Source organism: Aspergillus pseudonomiae, assembly GCF_009193645.1.
Source record: "Aspergillus pseudonomiae strain CBS 119388 unplaced genomic scaffold BDV37scaffold_133, whole genome shotgun sequence".
NCBI lineage: Eukaryota > Fungi > Ascomycota > Eurotiomycetes > Eurotiales > Aspergillaceae > Aspergillus > Aspergillus pseudonomiae.
In genome coordinates this window covers 55566-82014 of record NW_022476125.1, presented here as the reverse complement: position 1 = coordinate 82014, position 26449 = coordinate 55566, and the positions used below count along the sequence as shown (strand labels likewise).

At 46.6% G+C, this 26449-nt stretch overlaps 9 protein-coding genes across 9 annotated transcripts; 3 read left to right on the top strand and 6 right to left on the bottom strand.

The window, feature by feature from the left end:
- Positions 1-1215: 1215 nt before the first annotated feature.
- BDV37DRAFT_288932 (uncharacterized protein) lies at positions 1216-1734 on the bottom strand (the record flags this gene model as incomplete). The annotated part of the gene is made up of 1 exon (XM_032088354.1): positions 1216-1734. The coding sequence occupies one exon, from the start codon at positions 1732-1734 to the stop codon at positions 1216-1218; it is 519 nt and encodes a 172-aa protein (XP_031935339.1).
- A 2023-nt stretch (positions 1735-3757) lies between these two features.
- On the bottom strand, positions 3758-5010 carry BDV37DRAFT_291467 (uncharacterized protein; the record flags this gene model as incomplete). Its single annotated transcript, XM_032088951.1, has 5 exons — positions 3758-3832; positions 3872-3996; positions 4030-4424; positions 4539-4872; positions 4929-5010. The coding sequence occupies 5 exons, from the start codon at positions 5008-5010 to the stop codon at positions 3758-3760; spliced, it is 1011 nt and encodes a 336-aa protein (XP_031935338.1).
- Positions 5011-5594: 584 nt separating this feature from the next.
- On the top strand, positions 5595-7941 carry BDV37DRAFT_288930 (uncharacterized protein; the record flags this gene model as incomplete). The annotated part of the gene is made up of 3 exons (XM_032088353.1): positions 5595-5846; positions 5907-6062; positions 6124-7941. 3 exons carry the CDS (start codon positions 5595-5597, stop codon positions 7939-7941), a joined length of 2226 nt encoding a protein of 741 aa, XP_031935337.1.
- BDV37DRAFT_264390 (class I SAM-dependent methyltransferase) lies at positions 7869-9703 on the bottom strand. The gene has a single exon (XM_032083664.1). It carries the CDS (start codon positions 9005-9007, stop codon positions 8159-8161), a length of 849 nt encoding a protein of 282 aa, XP_031935336.1. The 5' UTR covers positions 9008-9703; the 3' UTR covers positions 7869-8158.
- A 581-nt stretch (positions 9704-10284) lies between these two features.
- On the bottom strand, positions 10285-13958 carry BDV37DRAFT_288928 (uncharacterized protein; the record flags this gene model as incomplete). The annotated part of the gene is made up of 4 exons (XM_032088352.1): positions 10285-10328; positions 10417-10809; positions 10912-12885; positions 12956-13958. The coding sequence occupies 4 exons, from the start codon at positions 13956-13958 to the stop codon at positions 10285-10287; spliced, it is 3414 nt and encodes a 1137-aa protein (XP_031935335.1).
- Positions 13959-15278: 1320 nt separating this feature from the next.
- Positions 15279-16945, bottom strand: BDV37DRAFT_276485 (uncharacterized protein; the record flags this gene model as incomplete). Its single annotated transcript, XM_032085573.1, has 7 exons — positions 15279-15414; positions 15592-15801; positions 16009-16219; positions 16274-16338; positions 16423-16641; positions 16688-16819; positions 16872-16945. The coding sequence occupies 7 exons, from the start codon at positions 16943-16945 to the stop codon at positions 15279-15281; spliced, it is 1047 nt and encodes a 348-aa protein (XP_031935334.1).
- Positions 16946-17975: 1030 nt separating this feature from the next.
- BDV37DRAFT_288927 (uncharacterized protein) lies at positions 17976-18914 on the bottom strand (the record flags this gene model as incomplete). The annotated part of the gene is made up of 3 exons (XM_032088351.1): positions 17976-18183; positions 18253-18585; positions 18637-18914. 3 exons carry the CDS (start codon positions 18912-18914, stop codon positions 17976-17978), a joined length of 819 nt encoding a protein of 272 aa, XP_031935333.1.
- A 2050-nt stretch (positions 18915-20964) lies between these two features.
- On the top strand, positions 20965-24164 carry BDV37DRAFT_276484 (glycoside hydrolase family 35 protein; the record flags this gene model as incomplete). Its single annotated transcript, XM_032085572.1, has 5 exons — positions 20965-21619; positions 21678-21801; positions 21883-21991; positions 22044-23859; positions 23944-24164. 5 exons carry the CDS (start codon positions 20965-20967, stop codon positions 24162-24164), a joined length of 2925 nt encoding a protein of 974 aa, XP_031935332.1.
- Positions 24165-25507: 1343 nt separating this feature from the next.
- Positions 25508-26324, top strand: BDV37DRAFT_288925 (uncharacterized protein; the record flags this gene model as incomplete). The annotated part of the gene is made up of 3 exons (XM_032088350.1): positions 25508-25929; positions 25995-26191; positions 26245-26324. The coding sequence occupies 3 exons, from the start codon at positions 25508-25510 to the stop codon at positions 26322-26324; spliced, it is 699 nt and encodes a 232-aa protein (XP_031935331.1).
- Between the last annotated feature and the right edge of the window lie 125 nt (positions 26325-26449).

The following is a 26449-nucleotide window of genomic DNA, read 5'->3' as shown; positions in this document are numbered from 1 at the left end:
GGGTCGGCGGTGAGACGGGTAAGACTTAGACCTTACCGTTGCTTACCACTATAGAAAGTTTGGCTTCGTTGCGAATTCTTGTTTTGCACACCGCCCACGCCCAACGAAAATATAACTGTGGATGCCACCACCGCATCCCACAGCTGAATCCTGCTTTAGTCTAGAGATCCTACTCCTAAGATTTTGTCAATTCACAGCAAGGGGGTCGATCGTGGAGGTTAAGGGCCAACCAGATATGCGCCTCAGCCAGATATAATACGTATGTTATTTCCCGACATGGATTTCTACTACAGCAAAGTTAGTTTTAGCAGTGGTCAGCTCATAGATACACCCGAGTCCCCTTTTATTTAAGGGCTTTTCTAGAACGCAAACCCATAGAAACTATGGCCTCATTATCTCACCCTAGCGACGTAGGAAAACATCGAAAGAAGAAAGCTAAAGATAAAACCAAGCCGACAAATCAACCAACAAACCCTATCATATCCTTTTAGATACATATCACTCGAGGTAGGTATTTTTATAAATACTATATCTCGTTTAGATCTACGTCTTATCTAATAGATAGCTCTAGACTGTCTAGATAAAATGCCCTTACTCACCTCACCCATCTCAATACATTAAAGATTTAGGATTATTTAATGTAGTCCTGGCGGTCGTCCCACTTGACAATAACTGTCCCTTAATTGGGCATGTCGCTCTCGCGGTCATTCCGGGATAATACCTAGAAAGAAAGGGCCACCAAAATGTATAATTGTTTTTGCAAATAGTGGATCATATATAAATTGTGGTGCCTGGAATGCGGATTAAACGTTAATATGCAAGCTTAATTTTTAAATAATATATAGGAAACTCAAAGGAGCTTAAAATCCTTGACCTACTTCTTTGAACAATAGTGTCAGTAAAGGACCTCAAAGTCAAAAAGGGGTTAAGGAACATGTATGGCTGTATCAGACAATTGAACTCCTTCAAAAAGAGCCGCATCACACTTTTGGATAAGCACCTGGTCTTGACCCAAATTTATTAGATAATCTGGGCGCACGCCGGCGGCTATATGTGTATTCTAAAAAATAAAAGGCTCGGATATTTTTTTCAAACAGCGGTAATGAGCTTCCTGAAACGTGTGATATATTTATTACAGTGCGTTTGGCCCTTCTACGGCAGGATAGTCTGTTGTTAAGAGTTCCTTAATAGTAAAAGTCTCTATCCCCCGTAGTATTAAAAACTTGGTTCACTTCTGGCCCTTCGAACACGGTTTCCTTCCCCTTCAGGTTCGAGAATGTGACGTAGCGTTAGGATTTCTGAATCCTTTTCCGCTAGGAAACTTCGATATCTTGCCTCCATTTGGTTTTCGAGGCCAAGAATAACATCCGTAATCTGCCTGGATCGATCCGTCATCTCCAGCTGACTATCTTCCTCGAGAAGCATTGTATCCACCAGAGTATCCACTAGATGGAACTTTCTCTGCGTTCGGTCCAACTCCAGGGCCATCTCCTTTAACTGGTGTTCTTTGACCTCCAGCGTTGTTTGTGCCGCGGCAAGGGCGGTCCTGCAGGAAATCAGCTCTTGCTGGTGGCGCTGGGCCGCAGCAACAGCATACTGCCGTATGTTCCGCTCTGTCTCCAGATCTCGCCTCCCCATGAGAAGCCCTTGGTTGAAGTACGACGCATTCAGAGCTTCTAGCTCTTCGATTCGAGCAGCTAAGTGTTTGTTTTCCTGCGAAGAGTCGGTTTGCATCTGTTCTCCGCGGGCCACCGTATGGCGAACGATGTGCTGCAAGTACGTGATATGCTGTCGGAGGAAAAGCTTGTAAATATATAGTTAGCAAGTGCAACCAAAGTGGTCAGTATATTTACCTCTGTTGAATATTTCGCGTCGTTATGCACCACAATGGATTGCAATCTACTTTCGGACACCTTAGACCCAGACTCGATCGAATCCTCCTTCAGCTTTTATCGGCCTTATCATTCTTGGGCGACTCAAATGACCATGCTGACCCACAAGCCTGCAACAAAGAAATAGAAAACATACGAACACAACTCAACGCCTTAAGAAAAGAGTACGTATACATAGAGCCGAAGGCTTCATTCCTATCGATCCTAATAAGTATATAGGATAGAATAATTGATACAGTATTAGCTCTGTCTAAAATCTTATTTTAGTCAAGCTAAAAGGATTTCAGGACTCTGGATTACCTACAAGCCAACGTATATCCACGGATACTGGAAATTATAGAAGCACTAGGCGAACTAGGACAAGCATTCTCATCAACAACTGATTAATACTTCCGAAAAGAGGCGATCAAAAGGTTTCCAACGGGGCTACCAAATATCGCATATGTATATTTAACTTGCTACCGTCTTTAAATTAAATCTTGTATATTTGCTTATCTCTATCCTATGTAGCGATCTGCCTTGTTGGTAGATACTAGACTAATGTAGGAGACTGCAGATGCATATGCAAAGACCCACATACTTGACAGAGATCTAACTGTAGTAATAATTATTCTATCTCAGGACGTAGGTTCTATTCTCGGTTCTACCGGCGCGACTATATGCATCGTAAATAGAAAATTGTTTATCATTAGACATCCAATAAAAGGACTATCTTTCCATAAAACTGATGACATTGCCGCCAAACTTAAGCTCTGGTAAGCAGAAAGTGGTCCATTCGCCTGCCACTTCTTCCACCACTCCTCCAAGATCCCTACAGGACAAAGGAACGCGGGACAACCACTTGACAACGGAAGACCGTACATTCCACCTTTAATTACCTTTCAAGATGGGAGACCTAGATAGCTACTTGGTACACAAAAACTTTGCCATTCTTGGGCATTGTTTGGTGCTGGCGCTTGTCTGGAGAAGCGCTGAGATGGTGGGTCCCTGCTTATGCCGCCTGAGGAAACCATGGTCGTTACGCCGACAAAAATAGCAGTCTACAGAAGAACCGTGGCCTGCCTTCTATCTAGAGTGGCCCTATAAAGGATGCTTGCTACCAACAATGTCGTCAAGTTTGCTCCCAGTCGTCCGTCATCCCCAATTTATCCACATACCATGGAGAACACCAAGCGCAACTAGCAAAACTCTGCCTCTTGGAGGTCGAAACGGCAAACGGGTGGTGCCTACTCTGATCCAAAGAAAAGGACAAAGGCCGATAGGGAGAGATTCCGTCATGGAAAGCGTGGATCCTATAAACGTTTAAACGATCTTTTCTTAGATGGTTTGGACACCGGAAGAGAGCGTCGTGTTTACGCTCTGGTAATAACTGTGACCAAGGGTCGTCATGCCACGGTGCGATACTCGACCTATAATTCCCACCCTAATAATAATTGGGTACCGCCGGCGAACGATGTCGTATATATACTAGAAAATAATATCTATACCTTGGTTACTAACGTTCAATTTCATTAGGTAGACTATTGGCCGAAGACTGATACTTAGACTCTAATTAACTTCGACAAAACCAAGTCGATGAAGTAGAGTGACAGCGTTAGACCTTGTACTGGACGGCTTTTCACTATTTCAAAGCCACCATCTCTGAAATTGGATGGCATTCCGAGACTGAAATGATACAAGCAGGCGTAGACATAGTATATTATACTCAGAACAGCGATTGCTAGCAGTTGAATCCTGGCATCAAATAAAATTCTTATAGTAATTCTTATACATAGACCTAGCGTATTGTAATGTCAAAGAAAAGACTCACTAAAACAATCCCCAACTCTTAACACGTTGGACAAGTTCTGCCAATAAAACACAGTTTAAGTCCAGGCAGGTTTTCCCGACCCAGGTTCCACATCTTTTCTGGCACAAGCCAGAGCCAGAAGATATTCGGTCTAGAAAGTGTGATACGAGAGGATTGCTTCGTATAGGACTGCAATATACTTGTATATCTTCTCAACCAGTGTAAGTCGGATCTCGATCCTCTCATGCTCGGTGCTCCTCATAAACCAACGTAGATCTCTCCATAGACGATTGGGAAGATGGTAGGCTCCCATAGCTTGCTATTCCCTTTGAACAGACGGTCGGTCACGGGTGATGAGGACGCCGTAGATAGTGAGAATCTCGTCCAGACATTCGAAAAGCTGGGAATATTCCCGCTGGGTAGGAATGCCTTGAAGCAATTGAACCTGCTTCCCGGCCTTCGAAAGCTTCAAGCTCAAGGCTTCGAAGAGAGAGCTTGTATCCATCGTCGAAAGGGCACCGGGATCAATACTAAAGCCTTTGCAGATCGCTCTGGGCCCTTTAAAATTCTGGCCTATTGCAAGATGAGTGGCCAGATCGAGATAGACCTCGCGAAAGACTAATCGTAAAACCAGATAATCCACAGTCCTGCTAGCAGACGCCTTATGCAGGAAAGTGGATATAAAAGGGGCAGTATCCCTGGGGATATTTGGTCCGGCCTCCTGTAAATATTCATCCCACGAGCTCCAGTTACCATAGAAGTAGGCCAGGATTCGACCAACAGCGTAAAGATCATCCTGCGCAGAGGCCAATTGGGCGGGCCCGGTGTCAAAATCCACCAGAAGAGCTTATTGTAACTGCCAACCGGTGCTGCCAAGGGCAAACGACCACGGATCCAAGCTTCCATGATAAATGTTCCTGGAGTGGATAAATTCCACACGCGCGAGCATCTGCTCAGCAAACAGAAGAAGGGTGCGCATGCCGAAGTAACGACCCAACTTGGTGAAGACTTCTTCCAAGGTTGGTCCCACTGTATCCATTATCATCACTTCCTTGTCGTTCACTGTCTCAAACCAATGCAAGACAGGTATCCCCCCCCTGGCAGCAGCTTGAAGGGTATGGGCTTGGTGTACTATACTACCGAACCACGATATTCTTACACTTGCATCCTCCAAGGTAAGACCATGTTTTGCTACACCCAGTCAGCCTCGGGGCCACTCTATTTGACGTATAGATATGGAAGCTTACCGCGGCCATACGTGCCTGGCTGATCCGGCCAGTGTATTATCTGAAATGGGCCTACCCATTGACGGTGCGAGTGAAGTTCCATTGTGGCGTGTGGTTGAATCTGGTCGTCGCGTGAGACCTATAACAAACGTATACCCATAAAAAGTAACCCGAGCCATAGCGACTTCAAATATCCGTAGAAAAGCCATGGTTTCGGTGTCTATTTTCATGGCTATGGATTTGTCGCGTGGTGCCGCCGGGTTTTGTTTCACTCGACTATCGCGCTAAGATAACCACCACACTTGAGGGTTCCAGGGCTGACCCCCGGTAACCGCCTGCCTGAGAACAGCCACGGTTATTCTACCTCTACCGTGGCGTGCCATATAGCACCCGGCAGATTAAGGACAGAGTGGCTACGTGTGCATTCTAGCTAGCATCCTCCACAACGTCATGACCGCTACAGATCTAGCTGTTGCACAGCAATTACAGGGCGCGCTGGTGGGTTCAGTGAAAGTCTCTCAATTTGAATCCCTCTGTTTTGATGGTTTGGACGTCTGCGGATCACGAACCCTGAATCAAGGCAATGTCCGCCATTTGATCCATTGCTTTGACTAGGAAGGCTGTCGCAGGTTGGATCCTCTAACATGGATTCCTGCAGAGATAACACCTCCTGATCTAGAGCAGATAATGGCTACAAATTCGCTGAGTAAATTGTCCTTGGAAAACCCAGCCAGCATCAAGTTGCCTCCCAAGTGTACTATATGCTGCTTCCAAGGTCAGCACCGACTCTCAGCCGCCGCCGAGTGGCTCAATCCGAACAAACAATGGTGGATTCTATATCTCTATGATGCCACCAAATTGACTCCCGCCGCGCGGAGAAAATTGCGCGAGTCTAAGGCAAGCGCTCAAGAGTTCTGCGACGGCGATATATTCCGGAGCGTGCGATACTATCAGAGACATGGCGAGACGGAGGCTACGAGGGAATGGCTAGCGAAGTAGTCACCATCGGAATGCCGTGATTTCAAGGAAATATATCAACCCAAGATTGATCACTACCCCGCATTCCGCGAGAGCCTTGATAATCTCCTACAATTCCCTGCGTTTTGGAGCCCCTGGCTTATGGGTCTGTATTTATCCAGTCTGAAGATCCCAGAGGTGAGGATGATCCAAGCAGGCGACATAACTATTTATAGGAAAGGAGTGCTGACCATTCCAGGAGCTTGCGTCTTATCTTAGTTACATCTATTTTACCTGGGTTAGCCTCACTTGCAATCAGCTACACCTACTAGACACCGAGATAGTCGAGCAGCTTAAAGGACGATGTCCTTCTCTCTCGAAGGCCGACCGCTTGCATATAAATCGTGTGTTTAACCAAGATGCCGCGTTATCTTTCTGTTCAGATACCTGGCTCCGTTCAGAACTTCGGCAGGCTGCCCTAGAGTATACGGGGATTATCCCATCTCTACGGATATTCCTTGAGAACATTAAATACATCCGACCCATGGTATACGTTATTAAACGACTCCTGCCTCCCAAATTTAGTGGGACGATCCGTCAGACAATGCATCGCTTCTATGTTCGCCTACAGAACAACCGGTTTCCGATACAGATTGCTGAGAGCTGCGTGGAGGAAAGGCCACACCCGAATGATGGCTACGGCTTTTGGTCTGCATATCGTCAGGTTTTTCTGTTTGCCATGCGTCACTTCTATGGCCTTTCTGATTCGCCCCCACTTGGTCATAACCGTTACGCGCGATTGGGCCAGTTGCCCAATTCGGAAAATCTATGGATGCAGTTTAAAGAACTCACTCGTACGGTTGGGTTCATCTTGCCTGGCTCTCGCATCTCGACAAGACCTGTCCAGTATAGTCCAGAGTTCACCGCTATCTATAACCTACTGACGCGCCTTCGACCGCCAAGGGATTTCGAATATGATCCGTCTGTCCTTATACAATGCAGCACTCAGGTCGTGGGTGTACTTCAGAATATAAAGCAGGGGCGGACTCAGGAACAACGTCCTGCTCTCGTCACAGATGTCCAGGAACGCTGGTCATTGGACAGGCGCTGTGGTATGACGGATATCGGGAGTTTCTTTTTCGACCAGGACTATCTGTTCCTACAACATATATACTACCCTCAAAGCACCATGCAAGGCCAAGACTTGTCAAAATTCGCTGTGAAGAGAGACATCTTCATGTCCTTTGTCCCTGAATTTCTGGACGACCTTGGCATGACGGAGCCTGTATCTAACCACTCGGTCAACCTGGAGCCTGAAGCTGAGGCGCCTCTATCGAAGGAGACGGTTGGAACCGGATCAATGACTATAGCGGTCCATGATGATACAGAGATAAGCGAAGACCCTCTGATGCCAGCTACAAATCGTTCTCCTACGGAGCAAACTCGGGATATGTCACCTCTACAGTTGCACGTCCTGCTATCCTTGACCAATGATGTTGGAAGCGTGAATGCACTGGTGCCCGTTAATCAGGTGCCTGAGCCATCTCATCAAGAGCTGGTACCGTTCGACAAAGCACGCAGAAGTACGGAAGCCGAGACCCAAGCTAGCTCATCTCTGACGAGTTCTGCGCTTAGCTTTATCAAATGGCAGACCCTGGATGCATGTACTTACTCGACGACGCTGTCTCCGGGAGAATTTCAGAGTCTCCTTCGCGGGCAAGCACGAGAGAACGTTCCTTACGGCACATTTTACCACGTAGATACAAGAGAGATCCTTTGTCTTTTATGCTCAAGCGCTAATAAATTCCCCGACTTACTCCCTGAAATAGGAAAGTTTTGGTGTGCAAAAGCCACCGAAGTGCGTGAAGCCGGCGAGACCCTTAAGCTTCTGCTAGTGGAAGACGTGGTATCCCTTCTGAAGCGAGGACCAGATGTCTTTTTCATGGGGTATTGGGGAAGCGGATACAACTCTGGATTATTAAATATGGATAAGGATGGTGGCACAACAGAGCACCTTGTATTACCACGCTTCGATAGCGTCGGAAAGAGGTGGGAGTTGATTTCCTGGGCAGAATAGGCTAAGACTCGAAGATAGAGATTACATCGTTTTGACCACATGCCTGTAACCATGGTATTATAATATTCCCGCTTCTTAAACATATATTATATTACTCTCCCCAGCGCTACCTGGTTGGCGATGGCGCGCAAGGAAGAAAAGGTGGCACTGGACACAGTCTGCCAGGATCTCCGGGTAGATAGTATACTGGGGAGCCCTGCTGAAACAGTAGGTCTGGTCAAGGAGGGGCTCCACCAAAAACAGTCGCCTCGTCCAAAGGCCTCCGCGCCTTGTACAAACGCAAGGTGTAGAAAAGGGTTCTGCTTGGATCAAGAGCTTCTGCTACCGCAGCAGTCGCGAGTGACTGGATCTCGTCATATGACCAGCCATACACACGGCTGAACGGCGCCAAACAGAGTAGCAGGACACTCTCGGCAAAGGCTGTCCTGTACCATCGGACAGATGCCTTGTCGTGGATGGGGAGCATCGACGGTTCTAGGGGCAGCACAAATTCCTCACAGCCGACCTGGCGAAACCCAGCATCCACCAGCCACTGCAGTACCTGACCTGAGTAATGCTCGATTCCGCTCTGGGTTTGTTCTGTCGCGGCCTTCAGGTTGTAGTACCAAAATCGGAGCGGGCCGAATCTCAGTCGTCGACCGAAGCAACGAGGCTCAAAAATTATCTCAAGCTGTTCAAACCAAGCACCGCGATGCAGATGGTCGTATATCCTCTTGTAAAGTGCTGGCCAATTGGTGACGCTGCCGCACCCCATTCGCATATGGATAACATCCCACTTTCCTTCTCCCATTAACCAAGGACGCTCATAGTCAAAAGGGACCTTGAAGTCACAATTTGGCGGAGGAGAATCTGGCTGGATTGCAGACACATCGACCCCCAGAACGTAGGCACTTGGATATGCCTTCGCCACTTCAATCGCCCAGAGGCCGGTCCCACACCCTAGATCTAAGAAGCGGCCATTTTCAGGATGGGGGACGTGAATTGGTTGGTCGGAGCGCAGCGCTTTCATCATCATGGTATGGATGAAATCGAGACGGCCCTTCTCGAGTTCATCGCATGGTAGCATGTAGCCCCTAGTTCCTTGTCCTTGATGTATACGACCATGCTCTTGGATTACCGTACGTATCGGGTGGGCGCTACTGCGTGTGTCCTTGGCTAGGAACCCCGCCCCTTCCTTATTGTAAACGTTGGCAACTAGAGAATGGATGCCACTGGAGTCGCAGACGACCTTCAGTAGCCGATTGTCGGGGATCGCATTTCCAGGCACATCCCTATCTGAGTCGGATGCTGTCTTCCGGTTGCCTTTTTAGCTATGATAACTCAACAACAAAGCTGATATTAAGCAATTGCTCAAGCTTGACTCCCGCTTTCTTCCACGCGACCGATACCTTGGATGAGGCGCATGGTGTAGGCTGTTCTGGTCGCACATTCCTAGGTTGGTTGGTAAGGATCGAACAAATGAAAGGTAATATGGCAGAAAATACTCTTTTTTGGCTGTCCGTGTAAGACTCGATTATCGGAGCGCCCGAACCAGTAGGCTTGGCGAGCAGGAGGCGCTGATCGGATAATGGCGCGGGAAGAAGTGTCGTTCTTGAACGTGAAAGAAAAAAAAAAGCCGGGCATTCCTAATTGGAAGCTTAGTTGTTCCTCGCTCAAATATATTCCCTGAAGGAGGGAGTCAGTGGAATGAATCACACCAAAGCTTCCCTTTGTCTCAAAAGGCCGGCGGCTCCACGATTCTCTTAAGCTCGGCCGGGGAAGCGGTAACCAATGAGAGAGCGGCACAGGGTTTGGTGGCGTTATGGTGGCGTACGCTGTTTGACCCGCTAAAGTCTTAAGTCATTATCAGTGTAGCCTTACCTGGGAACACCTAGGATTAAGGGAAGCTCGTTTAGTTTAGATTATTTGGAGGTTGGCAGTAGACTATTGCGGCCAGGCACCTTAGGATCAGTCCGGTTTCTTTCAACCTACCTATAGCGCTAGTGTCGACCAGCCAGCAGGAATATGACCAAATTCGTCCCTCTCTGACCGAATACAGGCTGCATGGTAACTCAATTGGAGGCACGTACTTCCAAGTTAGCTGTGGCAGACATCCAGCTGCATATAGAGCTCATGGTGTGTATGTCGAGCACCGAGGTCCCAGTAGCTTATGGAATTCTTCTCGCGCTGCAACGTAGACAGTCGGCATAATAGTATCAGCTGCGTTTGCTGACGCTATGGCATAATACATCTCTTTTGTTTCTATATTACGACGACAGGATTCACCACGTTATTAGATACATTCATTGAGGTGAAGATCAGACTGGGTCTGCTCCCTTCTCGATAAGGAGTCTTGCCACTGCCTCAAAGCCATTTTTTGAAGCCAGGCTGTCCGTCCATCCCTGTCCCTAGCATTGATGTCAGCACCTTTGCTAAGGAGCTTTACTATCTCCTTGTGACCTTTGCTTGAAGCCTGTAAAAGTGGTGTCCACCCACCTATATCACTGATATTCACGTCGGCTCCTTTCTCGATGAGAAGCTCTGCCACCGCCTTCTTACCGGCATTCGAGGAGCGGAAGAGTAGTGTCCATCCGTCTCTATCGTGAGCATTGACGTTTGCACCACTATCAATAAGGACTTTTGCTACCCAATAGCAGCCTCTTACCAACGCTCGTAAAAGTGGTGTCCATCCGGATTTGTTGCCGGCATTGACATCGCCCCCTTTATCAATTAGGAGCGCTACCAATCGCTCATACCCATTATTTGGCGCTGCCTGAAGTGGCGTCCAGTCGTTGTTGTCGCCGGCATTGACATCGGCCCCGTTCTCAGACAAAAGCCTTGCTATTGCCTCATGGCCTCTCGCTGACGCCCAATGAAGTGGTGTCCAGCCTTATCTATTGCTGGTATTAACATTGGCTCCGTTCTCGATCGGGAACCTGGCTGCTGCCTCATGCCCGTGTTCTAAAGCCAGTAGAAGTGGTGTTGATCTACCTTTCGGACTAGCATTGACATCGGCCCCGTTCTCAATCAGAAGCTTTATTATTGTATCATGCCCATTCTGTGTCGCCCGCGAAAGCGCTGTGAGACCTGCTTGGTCTATCTGGTCAATGGCCACTCCGTTATGAAGAAGTAGCTGGACTAACGTGTCGCGCCCTTCTTGAGCAGCCCATGATAGAGGGGTTCGATTCTCGTATCCCTTGACGTCCTTTCTGTTGTTCAGGCCGTCTGTAAGATCTATCCCATTGTAAATGCATGAAGGCAAGTCCAGTATAGCGGCAATGGTCTCCTTGTTACCGTTCGCTAATGCAGCAAATAGCGGGTACTTGTACCTTTCCCTGGGTGTATATTCTTGCCGCTCCTCCTTGGGCCATATTCGAACGAGCTCTGAGTGACCGTTGTCGGCGAGAACGTACATTAGGCTTACGCCTTCGGTATATCGACGAACCTTGAACTTTTCAAAGGCATTGTGGATCTTGATCCAATTTGAAAACCGGAGAGAGAGCAAAAATTCTCTCTGAGGAAATCGTTTCGCAGCAATGTTGGCATGGTAGAGGGCATGTTGACCGGCATACTCCAGAAAAGGCAATTTGGTCAAGATTCCCACTGACCTGTTCGAATTTGGCACTGACAGCAATTTGTCGACGGATGCGACCACCGAGGTATGGTTCAGATAGAACAAGCAACACTGTTTCAATCTCTCATGGCCCAGGCTCTCGTGGTCCAACGCTGACTCGGGCCATAATTCGCACAGGCCTTTGTCTTTGATAAGGAAGTCTCTAACGGACTCATGGATGAATTGCACGGTTGGCTTCTTAGATTTTGTAACTTCTGCCAGTCCTTTAGAGGAGTGAATGACATATCTATCGAATCGACTCAAGCCATCGCTAGAATCAGAAACGGTGACATCTGGAGCTTGGCTATCAGCAAGGCCACTGAAAGACAATCCACTCCAGAGCGCGTGATAGAATTCTTTGGGCTGCAGTGGGCGTTCTGCGTAGAGAATCCAGAGGATGCACAGCAGGAGAGCCTCAGTATCTTCACAGTCACGTCTCAATATATCTCTAAATAGTTCACTGAGATCGCTCGGTATTTCAGCAAGTCTCTTTCTCAGAGACATCCCACCTCGCCGATCCTCCTGGTTGAGGATCCCGACAACTAAGACGACCCACATGAAGACACCAGCGGCTTTGTCAAGAAGCGTGAATTGCAGCTCCTCGGCAATCGATTGGTCACGTATTCGAAGACGGCTACCCACATACGTCTCTAAGTCTTTGGCATGGCCAGGTTGATCCTCCAGGGTGAGACGGATTCCACGTCGAAGAGCAATATATGGGTAATGCCGGCTTGAGAAGCATATTCGAAACGGAACGCCCTTGGCCGAGAATTGTCCCGCCAAGTCTTCAAAGAACTGGACCATGTCGACAACCTGCTGTTCGTCACATTCGTCAAGAGCATCGACAAAACAAGTTAACTCACGTTGGCCGAGAGCAGAAACTGCTTTAAGAAAGAGACCTTTCAAGCTATTCAAGGGAGGACAGCTATTAAGGCTTTGGGGGACTAGCTCCAAATCATCTAAGACGGTCTGGAGATCTGGATATCCTTCAAGCACCTGCAGTAGCAATGATCGATACATTCCGGTAATCGACTTTTCCAAATACTCCCCTCTGGCATTAAAGAAGAATGATGCTGTGACGCTGTTTCTAGCCCGGGCTATTCTCTTCATACGCTCATACGCAACCTTCATGATTGTTGACTTGCCAGCACCTGGTTTACCGTTGATCCACAGAAAACCATGGTGCTGCATTAACGCCGCGGGGTCGAGCCATTCTCCATAGCTGGAATGACTGAAAAGCCATTGACAAGTCTTAGAATGGGCATCTTTGATGTTGATCTTGCGATAGTCGATCTGCTCGAACTTTAGAGAATTCAACAAACTTTGCCGGCGTTCGTCTGAGAAACGGCAGTCTTCTGGTCAATGTGAGCAGGTGCTAATCTTTTATCAAGCGCTGCGAGAATTTACTTAAATAGGGCATACATGTAATATTGACATGTGATTCAGTCCTAGGTAGCTCCTCCAAAAATTCCCGGGCGTATGCGGCCGCAGTCGCTGCGGCGTACCTCTGCCATTCTTTACTCTTGTGAGAGTCCGAGTAATCACAAATTCCGCGGATCGGCAGGCAAGGAAGAATATCAAGCAGGCTAGCAGTCTCCATTTCAAAGCATATAACATCTAGTTTTCGAGCCACGTCATCCCGAAACATGCCACTTCTCATGACCTGGTTTCCTGAGGCTATCGCGCCGTAATGAATCATTATTTCATTCCCTACTCGGCCGCTCCGTTTGACGAGCTTTGACTGATCGCATCCGTCGCAGTCATGGGGCATGGGTCCGCCATTGTATGTCGCGTGGAAAAGGCGGTCTGGGATGCTTGGGCGACTATATGCGGGTTGACAACCTAGCATCTGTTGCAGGATCGTCGGAACTCGACTAGGACTCAATTCATGCTTTGAACGGAGGGCAGACACAGCTGTCCCGAGCGACTGGCGAGGAATCCTGGGTATTGCCGTCCGAAGCAAATGTCCGTCGTCAATATATTTGCCAAGATCACACTGCATCACTCTTGTTCCAACGACGATATCGCCCAGACGCAGATCAGCTCTGCTCGGTACACCACCACCAATCCCTACCATCAAGCAGACGCGAATTCCAGGGAACGTTCGCAACATATTGGTTGCGACTATCGCTGCATTGTTTGTTCCGTACTGCCCGTGCGGCAAACATGCAACAACCACATTGTGCTGCTTGATGCTTCCGAGGACGTAGGTATTGCTGTCGTCTGTTTGTTGTGGTAGGGGGTCGTGAACCTCGTCGAGCATAGCCCGAGCTGCTGCCATTTCTATATGCAGCGCACAGATCCACCCGACCATGTACCAGTCATGCCGTGGACCCAAGGAACCGCCGTGAGATGCCCCCCGTCGTTTCGGCTGGTGCGATAAAATCGTCTCGGGACGCTCGTTAACGTCTAATATATCGTCCATTTTGACTATATGTGCCTAACGATAGTCCAGGAGGGGCGCTATATTGCTCGGTGGATGCACAATATTATCGTCGGATTCTGCAAATAGGACAGGAAAACCTTGGGAAAGTACTGTTGCGTCAGGGGCCTGTTGAGACCTGGAAGAGCTGGGAGAAATGAATGGAACGTACGCTGAGCTGAAGCTGAGGGGCTCGTGTTACGGGGAAATAATGAGGCCAGCTAAAGTAAGTAAGGAATATCGAATGATCCGATCAAACTGGTGCAAAAAAAAACCAATCACATCTAAATGTTGATGGCACAGCCTCACAGTCCTGCCTTGCCAAGCCCAGCTTACTGTCTGCTATTACTACACTGACTTTAGAATCGGAGCTACAATTCTTGGAGGTTCAAGAATATTTAGACTATATCAAGACATCGTGTCCTGAGTATGAGCACCTGGGACTGGCTAAAGACATTCTATTTGCCTCTGGATATACACATGAGGAGATGAGTACATGTGAAACCTGCGATCAATGCGACTTGGAATATTGGGTTGAGCGAAAGCCCCGAGGATTTACCTATCCTCGAATCTATTATGGATTAGTGGCTTCAGGAAATCAGCTTATGCGGTCTGCTAGAGTTTGAGATTAAATAAGCCAGAAGTACGATGTTCTCCGTTTCGAGATGGAAGGGGCCGGAATTATGGATACGTTTCCTTGTCTAGTGATCCAGAGGATTTGGGACTACGCCGACTTGTATAAGAATAAACTGTGGCAGAACTACGCTGCGGCTGCTGCTGCTGTATATATAAAGGTGCTCTTATCTTGAGTGAGGGCACTGGAGGATTGGGCTGGATGTCCCAGGAAGAGAAAGAATGAGTGGGCGACGGAGTATTCCAAGCGGCGTACTTGAGTATGCAGCAACAATAATAACATTTTATCATTCCGGCGTCACGATGTCAGGGAACGGGATAGGACGTATACAATGTGACAGGGTTATGCCTCTAACCTCGAGGTAGCAGAGTCTTCTCGTCTCTGCTCCCTTGCACTACGACCTGTACTTAGAGCCAACCATAGCTAGTTTCGACGCATAGAAGGACTGTGTTAATTTCTTTTATCTTATGATATGAGACCTATACTAGTTTCTCATACGTCTGTCAAGCGCGTAAAGAACGACTGCCAGGTTTTGAAGCCTTCACCGCCATGGTACTCAAGATAGTAGCACGATCAGAACCCCATGACAAGATGGGGTGCAACTTGAGCGTATGTTAAACGAAGACCTTAGGTTGTGCCCCGCGACATGGAGCAATACGACGCTAACGTATTCTAATAGCAACATAATTCTATAGAGAAATCTTGTGTACCATATCCAAATAAAGTTTATACTTGGGAAGGGTATAGAAGACCTCCTCGCATCCAGGATAATCACACGTACGCCCATTTGGGAACTTCGATTTCAAGTTGTGCGTTTCGAAGTGCCTCTACAACGTATCTTTATAGGTATATATATACTATCTTGCGCGCGAATATATATTAGGATAACTAAAGCATACCAGGCACTCAAGTCCACTTTTACTTTCAAGAGGAAGGCTATCCAATATTTCCGGATAGCTAGCTATTTTAGGCGAAGGTTCACGAAAATTGATACATTTCTACAGTATTTTCGGTACCCCCAAATAATAGAGACCGAGTCGCATCTCAAGGGACTGGATACAATCCTCAAACAGCTTAGCGTCACTGATCTTATCTATATCCCGATTTTTAAATTCAAGGTCTACAAGAGCTTTTCTCTCCGGAATAATATGAGATATATCGAGCTCGAAGGTAAGGGATTGTCTCTTGTAATTTCCCTCGACGATGCAGTTTCTGATATGCTTAAAGAAATTGTCATACTACTTATCTTTAGCAGCTTTGTATAACTTTTTCCGTCTCGCTTTTATCTATCTCTGGGCCCGCTCAAATTCAGAGTACAGGGTTGTCCCTCGAGCCTTGTGCAGTTAATGGTATTGCGCGATCAGATCGTACTGGAGTTGATCACGTTTGCGCTTCAGTTTAGTGAGCTTAGTGAATTACTTAATCTCTTGTTTCTTTTTATTACTTAGGTGTTGCGGCACAGACGCGTCTCGGGTTAAATTTAAATTTGTTACCAGCTTTATCAAAGCGTCCCTAGTAGGGGTATTTATAAAGGCGGATTGGGTATTGTCCTGGACCTGAATATAGTATACAAATGTGTGACTGCGGCTATGGCCTATGATAATATTTCTAGAGTGTTTATCCAAGTGCCCTTCATAGCTATTAATACTTGTATGAATCCTCTTTCTATGGATAGACGACTTACTAAGGTTTGCAGCAGCTCCTTTGTGATATTTATATAAAGAACTAAGGTCCTTGGATCCGTCTAACCTGCTTATCGTAACTTCATCTTCTTAGAGCTTTTTATACAACAAGGCACTGGTTGAATGAGTGATTTATCGCCCTTCTGTATACTTTACCACACGACGAAATACCGGGATCTCTTGGACTTCCACCTTAAAATGAATAGGGGTGCCGAGTTGGTGGTTTAGCACATGCGTGTAGCGCCAGACATCCCTCGGCTCTTTGATATATTTGCTAGCAAATGTATCATCGCGAAAGGCAAATTCCAATATGTCTTGAATAATATATAGGCCAAGGTTGTCATTTCTTTCGGTATACATGAAGACTGGGCTTGTAAGGGTTAGCAAGATATATAAGAATAAGGTAGGAGACTTACGCGATACCCTTGTTTCTTTTTCCTTTGTTAAGCCGGTGCTTAACCCTTATAAGAAGCGTCTGACATGCTGGGTTCTCTGGGTATTTCACTATGTAAAGCTCGATATCCTTCCATTTAAGGGAGTCGGGGCTCCTCATGTATTTATCAGACTCCACCAAAAGTCCCGGGCCGTGCGGATGTAGACGATATCATCTTCCTAAGGCAACTGTATTGATGTCGACACCGAACAGTCGCGAAATGCACGTTCATCAGTGCCATGATGTGGTACGTCTTGTACAAGAGGTTATTAATATTATTAGGCGGCTACGTCTTTGCCCTCATATCAAGTTCGTACTCATCAATAAGAGTAGTATATACCAACTAACTAAGTTAGCTTCTAGTATTCATGATCTATAGATAGTAACCTGCCCTTGTCATCCTACGTCTAAGGTTATAAGGGAAGAGGCTGTCCATCTCTTCGCACCAGAAGATCCGAAGGTATTGGGCGAAGACCAAGAATCTAGACTAATATTTCATATTATGCTTATTAAGATACCAGCGCAGGAAACCTTCGATTAACCTTAGTATGATATTTTTGATCCAGTGTTCGTATTTTGGCGGGTTCAGTTTAGACGAGAATCAAGAATGAATAGCGAATCAGCGAAGGAACTCGTATAAAAAGAAAAGACAATACTTTTGGAAATTTTGCTTTATATAAAGTATGCGACTCTTCATTACCTCCGTGAAACTACTTTCTATTTTATTGTCAGGCTACTGAACAAAGGCATTCTAATCGACGTCCTTAGATAATATCTTGGTTTAAGGCATGTTAAGTAAATAGTATAGTGAAAATGTCCCAAAAGATAAAAATAGCAGAACGTCCAATATTATACAGCTTCTTATAAACAACTGTATATCAAATTATTAATCTACGAGGCTATATCCAGGCCTTATATATCCTTATCTATTTATTTAGTATACGCACCCAGTGTAAGAAAGTACACTGATATCTGGAACTATAGAAATGGCCCTAAAACAAATTGGGTATAGCCTTGGTGGAATATTCAAGAAAAAAAACACGCAGCGCGGAAAGACCACGCTTCTGTGTCCAAAGACCACGCATGACCATGGTCTTTCCGCTGTCACCGACAATTACTCCGTAATCTTTGTCTGCTGTTTCCATTTCGCTCCCGTCAAAGTTAAGGTGTGTTTCAGCAGTGCTAGTACTGCTTGACTTGCTGAAAAAGAAAAAGAACTTATTTGCCTCCCTAGAGATGCTTTGAGAATGGCCAAGCTCTTTCCAGTCATCCTATCTGGACGAGGTAAGGTCCAGCGTGACAATTGTATCATCTCCAGCAGTCCCCTTGATCCCAGAGTCGCAGGATGATTCGTATCCGTCAATAGTGGAAAGGGGCTGATAAACAAGATCGCGGCCATCTATATCTTCTACCCTGCGATCTGCATCGAGGGCCGCCTCGTCAATAGCGTAGTCACGAATGAAGCATGGCATATTATACCTGGAAAGGGGTTGGTTTTAGTCTGTGGAATACCAGAGATGCATATGGCCATGCCCTGGGTTACTGTACTTCGTATCCGCTGCCAATTTTTCCAGCTTCTCCCTTTCTTCTCGGAGCGTTCCTGCCATCGCCCCGTAATACTTGCTCTGGAGTAGATCCACTTGGCCTGAAGTCAGGGTGACCTGCTCCTCTAGCTCCAGGTACGAATCAGCATTGCCAATAGCCCAGTCGTGAAAAGCCCTATGATTAGCCTGAGCGTCGGGATCATTCTTCCATGCTGCTAGAGCAGCAGCCTTTGCGATATTCCTCTGTTCCTCGGCTTCAATCTGCTCTTTAATGGCTTGTTTGATCTCAGCCTTCTGTTCCTGGGTGATAGTCTTGACTGTCACAGCCTTGAGATAGCTGCTATGTTTAGTATGTCGCTCTTAAACTGTGATACCCATCATTGCATACTTATCGAGGGACTCAAAGTAACTTAGGTCCGTGCGAATCGTAAACAGAGGCGAATCAGCCCTCTGTAAAGAGTCGGCAACGGAGAAGACATTTGAGTTGGTCACTGCATCCGGAATGGGTCGTCCCCCACGGAGCCCATGCTCTGTGGGAGAGCACACATAAACATAGTCCAAGCCCTCTTTAGGGGTGTTGGGGCCAAGCAACAACCTTTTGACGAATTGGCCATAGGCTCGCCAAATAAGAGTGTCTCCAACTGGAATCTGAGATGTCCCATCCATGATGTCGGTGATTCTTATCGTTCAAGGACAACTACTAGATAGGAAAAGGAGAAGTACGATTTGCCAAAACTAAAGCTGAGATTTAGGTCAAGTATATCGTCTATTCAAGAGAGACACGAGATATAAATAAATAGCGAGAGATACTGAGATCAGATTCTCAAACCCTAACGTTAGCCAATGTATGTCTATTGACTGCGCATGATGGCCGATTAGAAGACTAGGCTCGTCTGTATCCATTATTTTCATGGTCTAGAAAGGTCCACTACAGCTGCAGCTCATAGAGAGGTTCCTCAAAAGTCCAGTATCAGGACAAGATATCAGAAGACACCCTCATCGCACATGTTAAATGGATTTTGCTGTCAGCATGGCGTATACTGAACCATCCAAAATACGAATAAGATGTATCACGTATGAGAGAACAACTGGTTCGGGGATTGCCAAGACGAGAATATGAAAGCGAGGTCCCCGATGGAGGGTGAGTTGTCCAGAATCGTGGCGTACCCTAGTGAGCTTAATCCAGTCATCAGTAACATGACTTGCATTTCTATGCTCACATTATGTGAAAAGACAGCTCAATTTACATGTCGCCTTCCCCTTGTTTAACAATTTCTGTGATGCATGATAAATCTGACAATAGGTGATTGACATACATTTGCACAATGCAGTTCATTTTAGCCTTTGAATCAAGCAACCACATATATAACAATATGTACAAGTGCATCATGGTAGCAAATAAAGCAATGTATAAGATTTAACTCCACCGGAATACGATTCTTGCCCAAATAACATATCTTCATCTTTTTCAAGGCAACGAGGCCAAGGATTAGAGACAGACTTGCGAGGATAGTTTACGTATATCACCTACAACAAACTTATTGGCAGATAGCCAGAAAGCAAGAGTAAAGCCCATACCTTGTCTCACATTTATGCTTGTTGTTAGATCTAAGGCTAGAAATGAGAAACGTGCAAGTCTTCGGCATTTCAACTCAGCGCAATACTCTCTAGACTACAGCTTCGTTAATCAGAGTCCAGGTCCACCACGTAGGATAATCTGAAAAGCACTTTTCAGCCCTCCATATCGTTCTAACAATCAACACCAAGTCTGCTCAAGAACTTCTGTTTCCATGTTCTGGCTCGGATTTCCAGTCCCCATATATTGCTTCCTGTCACAATCCTAGTGATCTTCGTGTGAGAATTTCTGGTAACATGAACTTCAAACAAACTCGTACTTCTGTGCTTATCATTAAAACTTATCGAGCTCTTGCTAAGCCAAATAGGTAGAATGCCATGCTTACCATAACCCCACGATCTCGGAGAAATCCCCGAGATCGTCAGTTGAATACTTAACCCCGCATGTACCAGGATTCAGCCTGAATACATCTTTAGATCATAACGCATCTTTAGTAAAGTCTAGAACCAAGATATATCATGCGCTGGTGCAACTTTCTCCACCAATCTCCAAGCGACTTCGAGCCGGAGTCCAAATAATGCACGTTTACTGCTTGAAGCAAAGCCAGCAGGAGCTCAATAACACCAGTGTAATTTATCCCTCATTCTTCATTTAACCGCCTGTACCATGAGGGCGAGAGAAATGTTTATAGTAGTGGTTTCAGTTGAATTTGGGCCGTGAAAGCCAAACCGCAATCCTCTTCTGCCTGGTGTCTTGATACGGGCCGAGCCTAGCAGTTAATTCCTAGGAGAGCTGGATGAGAATCCTTCGCCATTAAATATCTATGTGCCGTCACTTTACGCGTGAACCGTTCTTACTCTTGCCATAGAAACAGAGATGCGATTACCATTACGCCTCCTACATTTGTGTCCACTGCTATTGCTCATCAGTCTGGCAGTGATTTGTGGATCTGCCGATGCATCCACAACAAGAGCATTAAATGCAGTTAATTCTAACCGTGATAAGAGATCGGGGCCTGCTCAAACTAGGGTATGGAGACTGGACTAATAAATCACATGAGGAAATTCCGGTACGGCATTTAATAACTACTGGCAGGTCACCTGGGATCAACACTCTCTCATGATCAACGATGAACGTATCATGATCTTCTCGGGCGAATTTCACCCTTTCCGCCTTCCAGTTCCTGGGTTGTGGCTAGATGTCTTCCAGAAGATCAAAAGCATGGGTTTCAACGGCGTCTCCTTCTACACCGACTGGGGTCTTTTGGAAGGCAACCCAGGAAATGTTATGATCGGCGACAACGGTATTCACAATAGCACTGATATCTGGAATCTTGATGAATTTTTCGCTGCTGCTTCTGAGGCCGGAATCTATCTCATCGCACGACCCGGTCCATATATCAATGCCGAAACCTCTGCTGGAGGTATCCCGGGATGGGTCCTACGTATTAAAGGAGCCATTCGATCGATGAGTCCCGACTATGTGGCTTCCATCAAGAACTACATGTCGAAAGTTGGAAAGATCATTGCCGATGCACAGATCACACGAGGGGGGCCGGTTATCATGGTCCAGCCAGAGAATGAGTATACTACTTGGCCAGGGCTGACGGAGGAGGACTTCCCATCACAGATGAATCGTGAAGTTATGGCGTTGATGGCGGAAGAGTTGCGTGCTGCGGGTGTGGAAGTGCCCATGGCAATGAACGACAACGAAGTGGAAGGATACTTCGCACCTGGAACCGGACTAGGTGAGGTAGATATTTATGGAATTGATGCTTACCCCATGCGGTATGACTGTATGTGCATGCTCCTGTTGGGTTGACTGCTTGAGACAAGGAGCTAACTTATATTGAGGTGCACATCCGGATGTTTGGCCAACGTACAGATTTCCTTATGATTGGAATATCCTGCATGAAGAGCAGAGTCCCACGACGCCGTTTACCATTATGGAGTTTCAAGGAGGGTCAGGCGGGGGATGGTAAGTCCTATGGCGTACATATTTTTATTTACTTCTAGAGCAAATTACTCTCACTATATTCACAGATCTAACCGTAACCAGGGGAGGAGTCACTGAGGAAGGATGTGCAATGCTGGTCAATCACGAAGCCTCTCGAGTGGTGTACAAGAACAACTACAGCTTTGGGGTTAAGGTCTTCAACATCTACATGGTCAGAATGCGCAAATTTGCATCTCTAACGAAATCTTACTAAATTTCCCCAGACTTATGGTGGTACAAACTGGGGAAATCTGGGATACCATGGAGGTTATACCTCCTATGACTACGGTGCCTCCATCGCTGAGGACCGAACCCTCACGCGTGAAAAGTACAGCGAACAGAAACTGCAAGCCAACTTTTTTAAAGTATCACCGGCCTATCTAACGGCAACCCCAGGGATTGGCAAGAACGGCTCGCACACAGACAACCCAGGAATCGCTGTCACTCCCCTGGTTGGAAATGGCACCAAAACAAATTTCTACGTTGTTAGACATGCTGATTTTACATTCACGGGCAGCGCAAGATACAGACTAACTGCGTCGACCAGTATCGGCAATGTCACCATTCCCCAGCTGCATAATACAACATTGTCATTGAACGGACGTGATTCCAAGTTACACGTCACAGATTATGATGTTGGAGGCATTAACATGATCTATTCCACGGCGGAGGTATTGACATGGGCACATAGCCTTGGCCCGACCCGCGTATTGGTTCTATATGGTGGAGAAGATGAAGTGCATGAAATTGCACTCTCGCAGGCATTATCCAAACCAGTCATTTTAGACGGTCCAGTCTCTGGTATTGTAATCAGACAACAACAGGGTGCATGGGTTATTCAATGGAGAGTAACAGCTACTCCTAGGGTGATCCGAATTGGAGATCTTGAGGTTCATCTTCTATGGCGCAATGATGCGTACAACTACTGGATACTGGAAGCACCAGCCATGGAGCCTATCCGCAACTGCAGTTCACCATCAAAAGATCTCATCATTGTGAAAGCAGGGTACCTCGTTCGAACTGCAATAATTCAGAACGACCTCCTAGTTTTGAGTGGAGACGTCAATGCAACCACCACCATTGAGGTCATATCCACGCCACAAGAAGTAAATGGCGTGGTGTTTAATGATCAATTGCTCAACACTACGCTTTCATCCAGGGGTAAACTTCATGGGCTCATCCAGTACAATCCGCCCACAATCTCCCTTCCCACTCTCCGTGATCTTGAATGGAAATATCTCGATTCCCTACCGGAGATTGATCTCTCGTACGATGACGAGGCCTGGGCAGTTCTCAATCAATCCTGGACCAACAACCCTCGGAACCTCACTACTCCAACCTCCCTTTATGCGCTTGACTACGGCTACCACACTGGGTCTCTCCTTTACCGAGGGCATTTTATTGCTAACGGGCAGGAGAGCTTCCTTTTTCTAAATATCTCCGGCGGGTCGGGCTTCGGGTATTCCATCTGGTTGAACGATAACCATCTCGATTCTTGGGCAGGAAGCAGTGATACTTCGTTCTATGCGCAGAACATTTCACTTGTTCCCACTGCGAACCTTGCGGCTCTCTCTCCGGGAAAGCCCTACACCATCAGCATCTTAATTGACCACATGGGGTACGACGAGGAGGCCCCAGGCACAGACGCAATAAAGTTCCCGCGCGGCATCTTGGACTACTCCCTTTCTGGTCATGAGCATCAGTCTGACCTACACTGGAAGATGACGGGAAACCTTGGCGGTGAACAGTATCGCGATCTCATCCGTGGCCCTCTCAATGAGGGAGCCATGTTCGCTGAACGACAGGGCTACCATCTACCCTATCCTCCAAGCAATACATGGGAAATGCGAAGTCCGTTTACGAAAGGGATCGAGAAGCCAGGCGTTGGATTCTTCGCCACGTCCTTTCCCCTGGATCTACCAACAGGATATGACATTCCGCTGCGGTTTGTATTTGCCTTCAATGGCTCAACGGACGACGTACATACGCGAAACTATCGTTGTCAACTCTATGTGAACGGCTTTCAGTTTGGGAAATTTGGTACGTCGCAGAATATCTCCTACTCCTTTCTGACTTGTCCTACGTTTTACGTCTACCTATATTGTACTTGCTAATTGCAATCAGTCAACAACCTTGGCCCGCAAACGGATTTCCCTGTGCCCGAGGGAATCCTCAACTACAATGGGATCAACTATATAGCAGTGACGCTGTGGGGCCTGGACGGTGGAGCGATGCTTGGGCCAAATGGCTTGCAACTTGTGGCGTCGCGGCCTATTTGGTCAGGGTATCGGAAGCCAGTTGCGGTGGAGTGGCCAGGATATGTGAAGAGAAGGGGGGCATACTGAATGGGGACGATCGGCATGTTGCTTTGTCCAGGGTGTCATGGGGCTGAAGATTTTTTCTGTCAAAGCCTTCTCGGCTCATGTACGGAGTAACCCTTATGAATATACACGAGAAGGCCCTTATGTGGGTCCTTGCTGGGGGTAACTTTGACCCCAATATTCGGCACAGTTAGCCAAGCTCCAATTTTGAAACCCACAAAGCGACTTCTTCGGCTTAGAACTATATTGAAATTTTTGAATGATCCACAGCTGTTGGGGAAGGACTAGAATCTAGCCTTTTCTGTTTCTTTTCCTTCCCCTTCTAAAAGAGGTTTGCAGTAAACAGCAATCACTCTCACTGACATCAAGGCATTGTGATAGGTAGCAACAGGTTTCTCGTCATAACCTCAGAGTGGATAGAAGTTTTCAGTCTCCAATATTGCCGATAAATCGATTCCCGTTACGATATTTAAGCTGTACCCCTGAACCGAGTTGAAATGTGGTTGATTCTAGGGCAATCTGACCCTTAATACCAACAAGATAGGCGATATCCTGTTGTCTAGTCCATTGTGCTAAGTCCAAGATATATGGTGAAGGATGAAGAAATTGAAAATAAAAATACGCTTTGCAAAAGCCTTGTCAAGGAATGGATATCAGAAGCCCACAATTCTTAAGATCAGCGATACAATTCTATAAGCAATCCCCATAGTTAAATCAGAACTTGAGATCCATTAACACATCGCAAAGGGTTCTTTTCCAATTCAAGGTATAGTTAGTAACTTTTGACTCTAAATTTTGATTTGATTTGGTTATATTACAGAGGTCGACATTGCGTTCAAAGGGCTTACGTTCGTCGGGCAATCGGTAAGGATGTGTGTGACACGCCTTCAGGCCTCAGGTAGTACAACTATCAAGACATACCTCCTCTAGGTAAGGTAATGGGGATTGCAAGGAGGTTCGCGCTCTTAAACGTTTCTTAAACTACCCCCTGAACAACTACAGTACCCTAAAACTGATGTACAAAAGCGTAGTGTACTCCCGAAACAGTCGCCCAGCGCCCCAGGCCGTTTCAACAAAGGAAGCAAGGAACTCTCTTACGGCTGAACATTTATACTGAATGGCTCAAAGGGCTAAATATAGCTCGCTAAATTATCAAAAAGCTGCTCAAACACAACCAGAGACTCGAAGTACGTACAAATCCTTTATTTTATATAAACCCCCCTACCTGAAGCCCAGGAGAGGTCTTTCCAAAAGCATACTATCTCTGAATTTTCCTTTCTATCTGCTTTCTGTCGTTTCTCCATATATCCCATATATCCCATATATATTCTGTTTTCGTACCGGCGCTATCAGATCTTCCAGCAAAAATGTATCGCGCTTGGGTTATCATCACTTTAATCCTCTCCGTTTTGGCTGTAACCCAGCCCACAGGCGAGAGCTCCACACCGGGCGGGGGAGGCTTCAGAAGTGGCCTACGCCGTGTTGGTTCCAAAATAGGGGAATCTCTTAAACACCCTAAAAGGGAGCTTTACGTGTGTTCCAAGGTTGAGACAACTATTCTAAAGCAATGGGATCGCAGTAGATGGCACCTTGTGGCGCAGTGTCCACCCCGAGATGTCGGCAAACTCACCAAACCAAGACCCCAGCAAGACGGCCAACCTCCTCAGGAAAACCCACCCCGACGTGTTAGTGACGCCGATCAAAACCCGGGTATCGGTGTTTCAAGGCTTCCCTTGGACAAATGCCTCGGTTGGGATGAGCAAAATGGACAATTTACTTGGACAGCTGAGTACGTATAAGATGTCATGCTATCTAGTCATTTCTCGTGTTATGATGGACAACTAATGGACCTAGTGGGAATGGTATTGAGAAAGGTCATTGCTCAGAATGCAAGGTAGAAGGGGTGCAATCTGTAGCGGAAGGCGAGGCAGGGAAAGGGAAGAGGGCAGACAAGGGGAAGACAGCAGAAAGAGGGATGTCATTCACACTCACATGTAAATGTGACAGGAAGGCAGGAGAGAGAGGTAAAGCTGATGTGAGATTCGAGTTGGGTGAGTATTCTCCATACCATGGTTGAGACTGCTTTCTAACTGAAAGGCTATAGTTCCAAAGGTGAAAGTCGCGAGCAATGGTGCGATCAGTTGTCATGGATACAAGGACAACCTCCATCCCAACATTGATTAGGCCTGTGGTATTTTCCTGTGCATGTTTCTTTGTATGTTTGATTGGCGTTAGTCTTGAATGCTGTGAATGGATCTGTGTCTCGTTCTGTATGCGGTTTCTGGCTTCATGTGTAGGGAACATACAGG

Bases quoted from the DNA above. Each gene is read 5' to 3' on its own strand.
- BDV37DRAFT_264390 (XM_032083664.1), bottom strand. From the start codon at position 9,007: ATGCTACCATGCGATGAACTCGAGAAGGGCCGTCTCGATTTCATCCAT.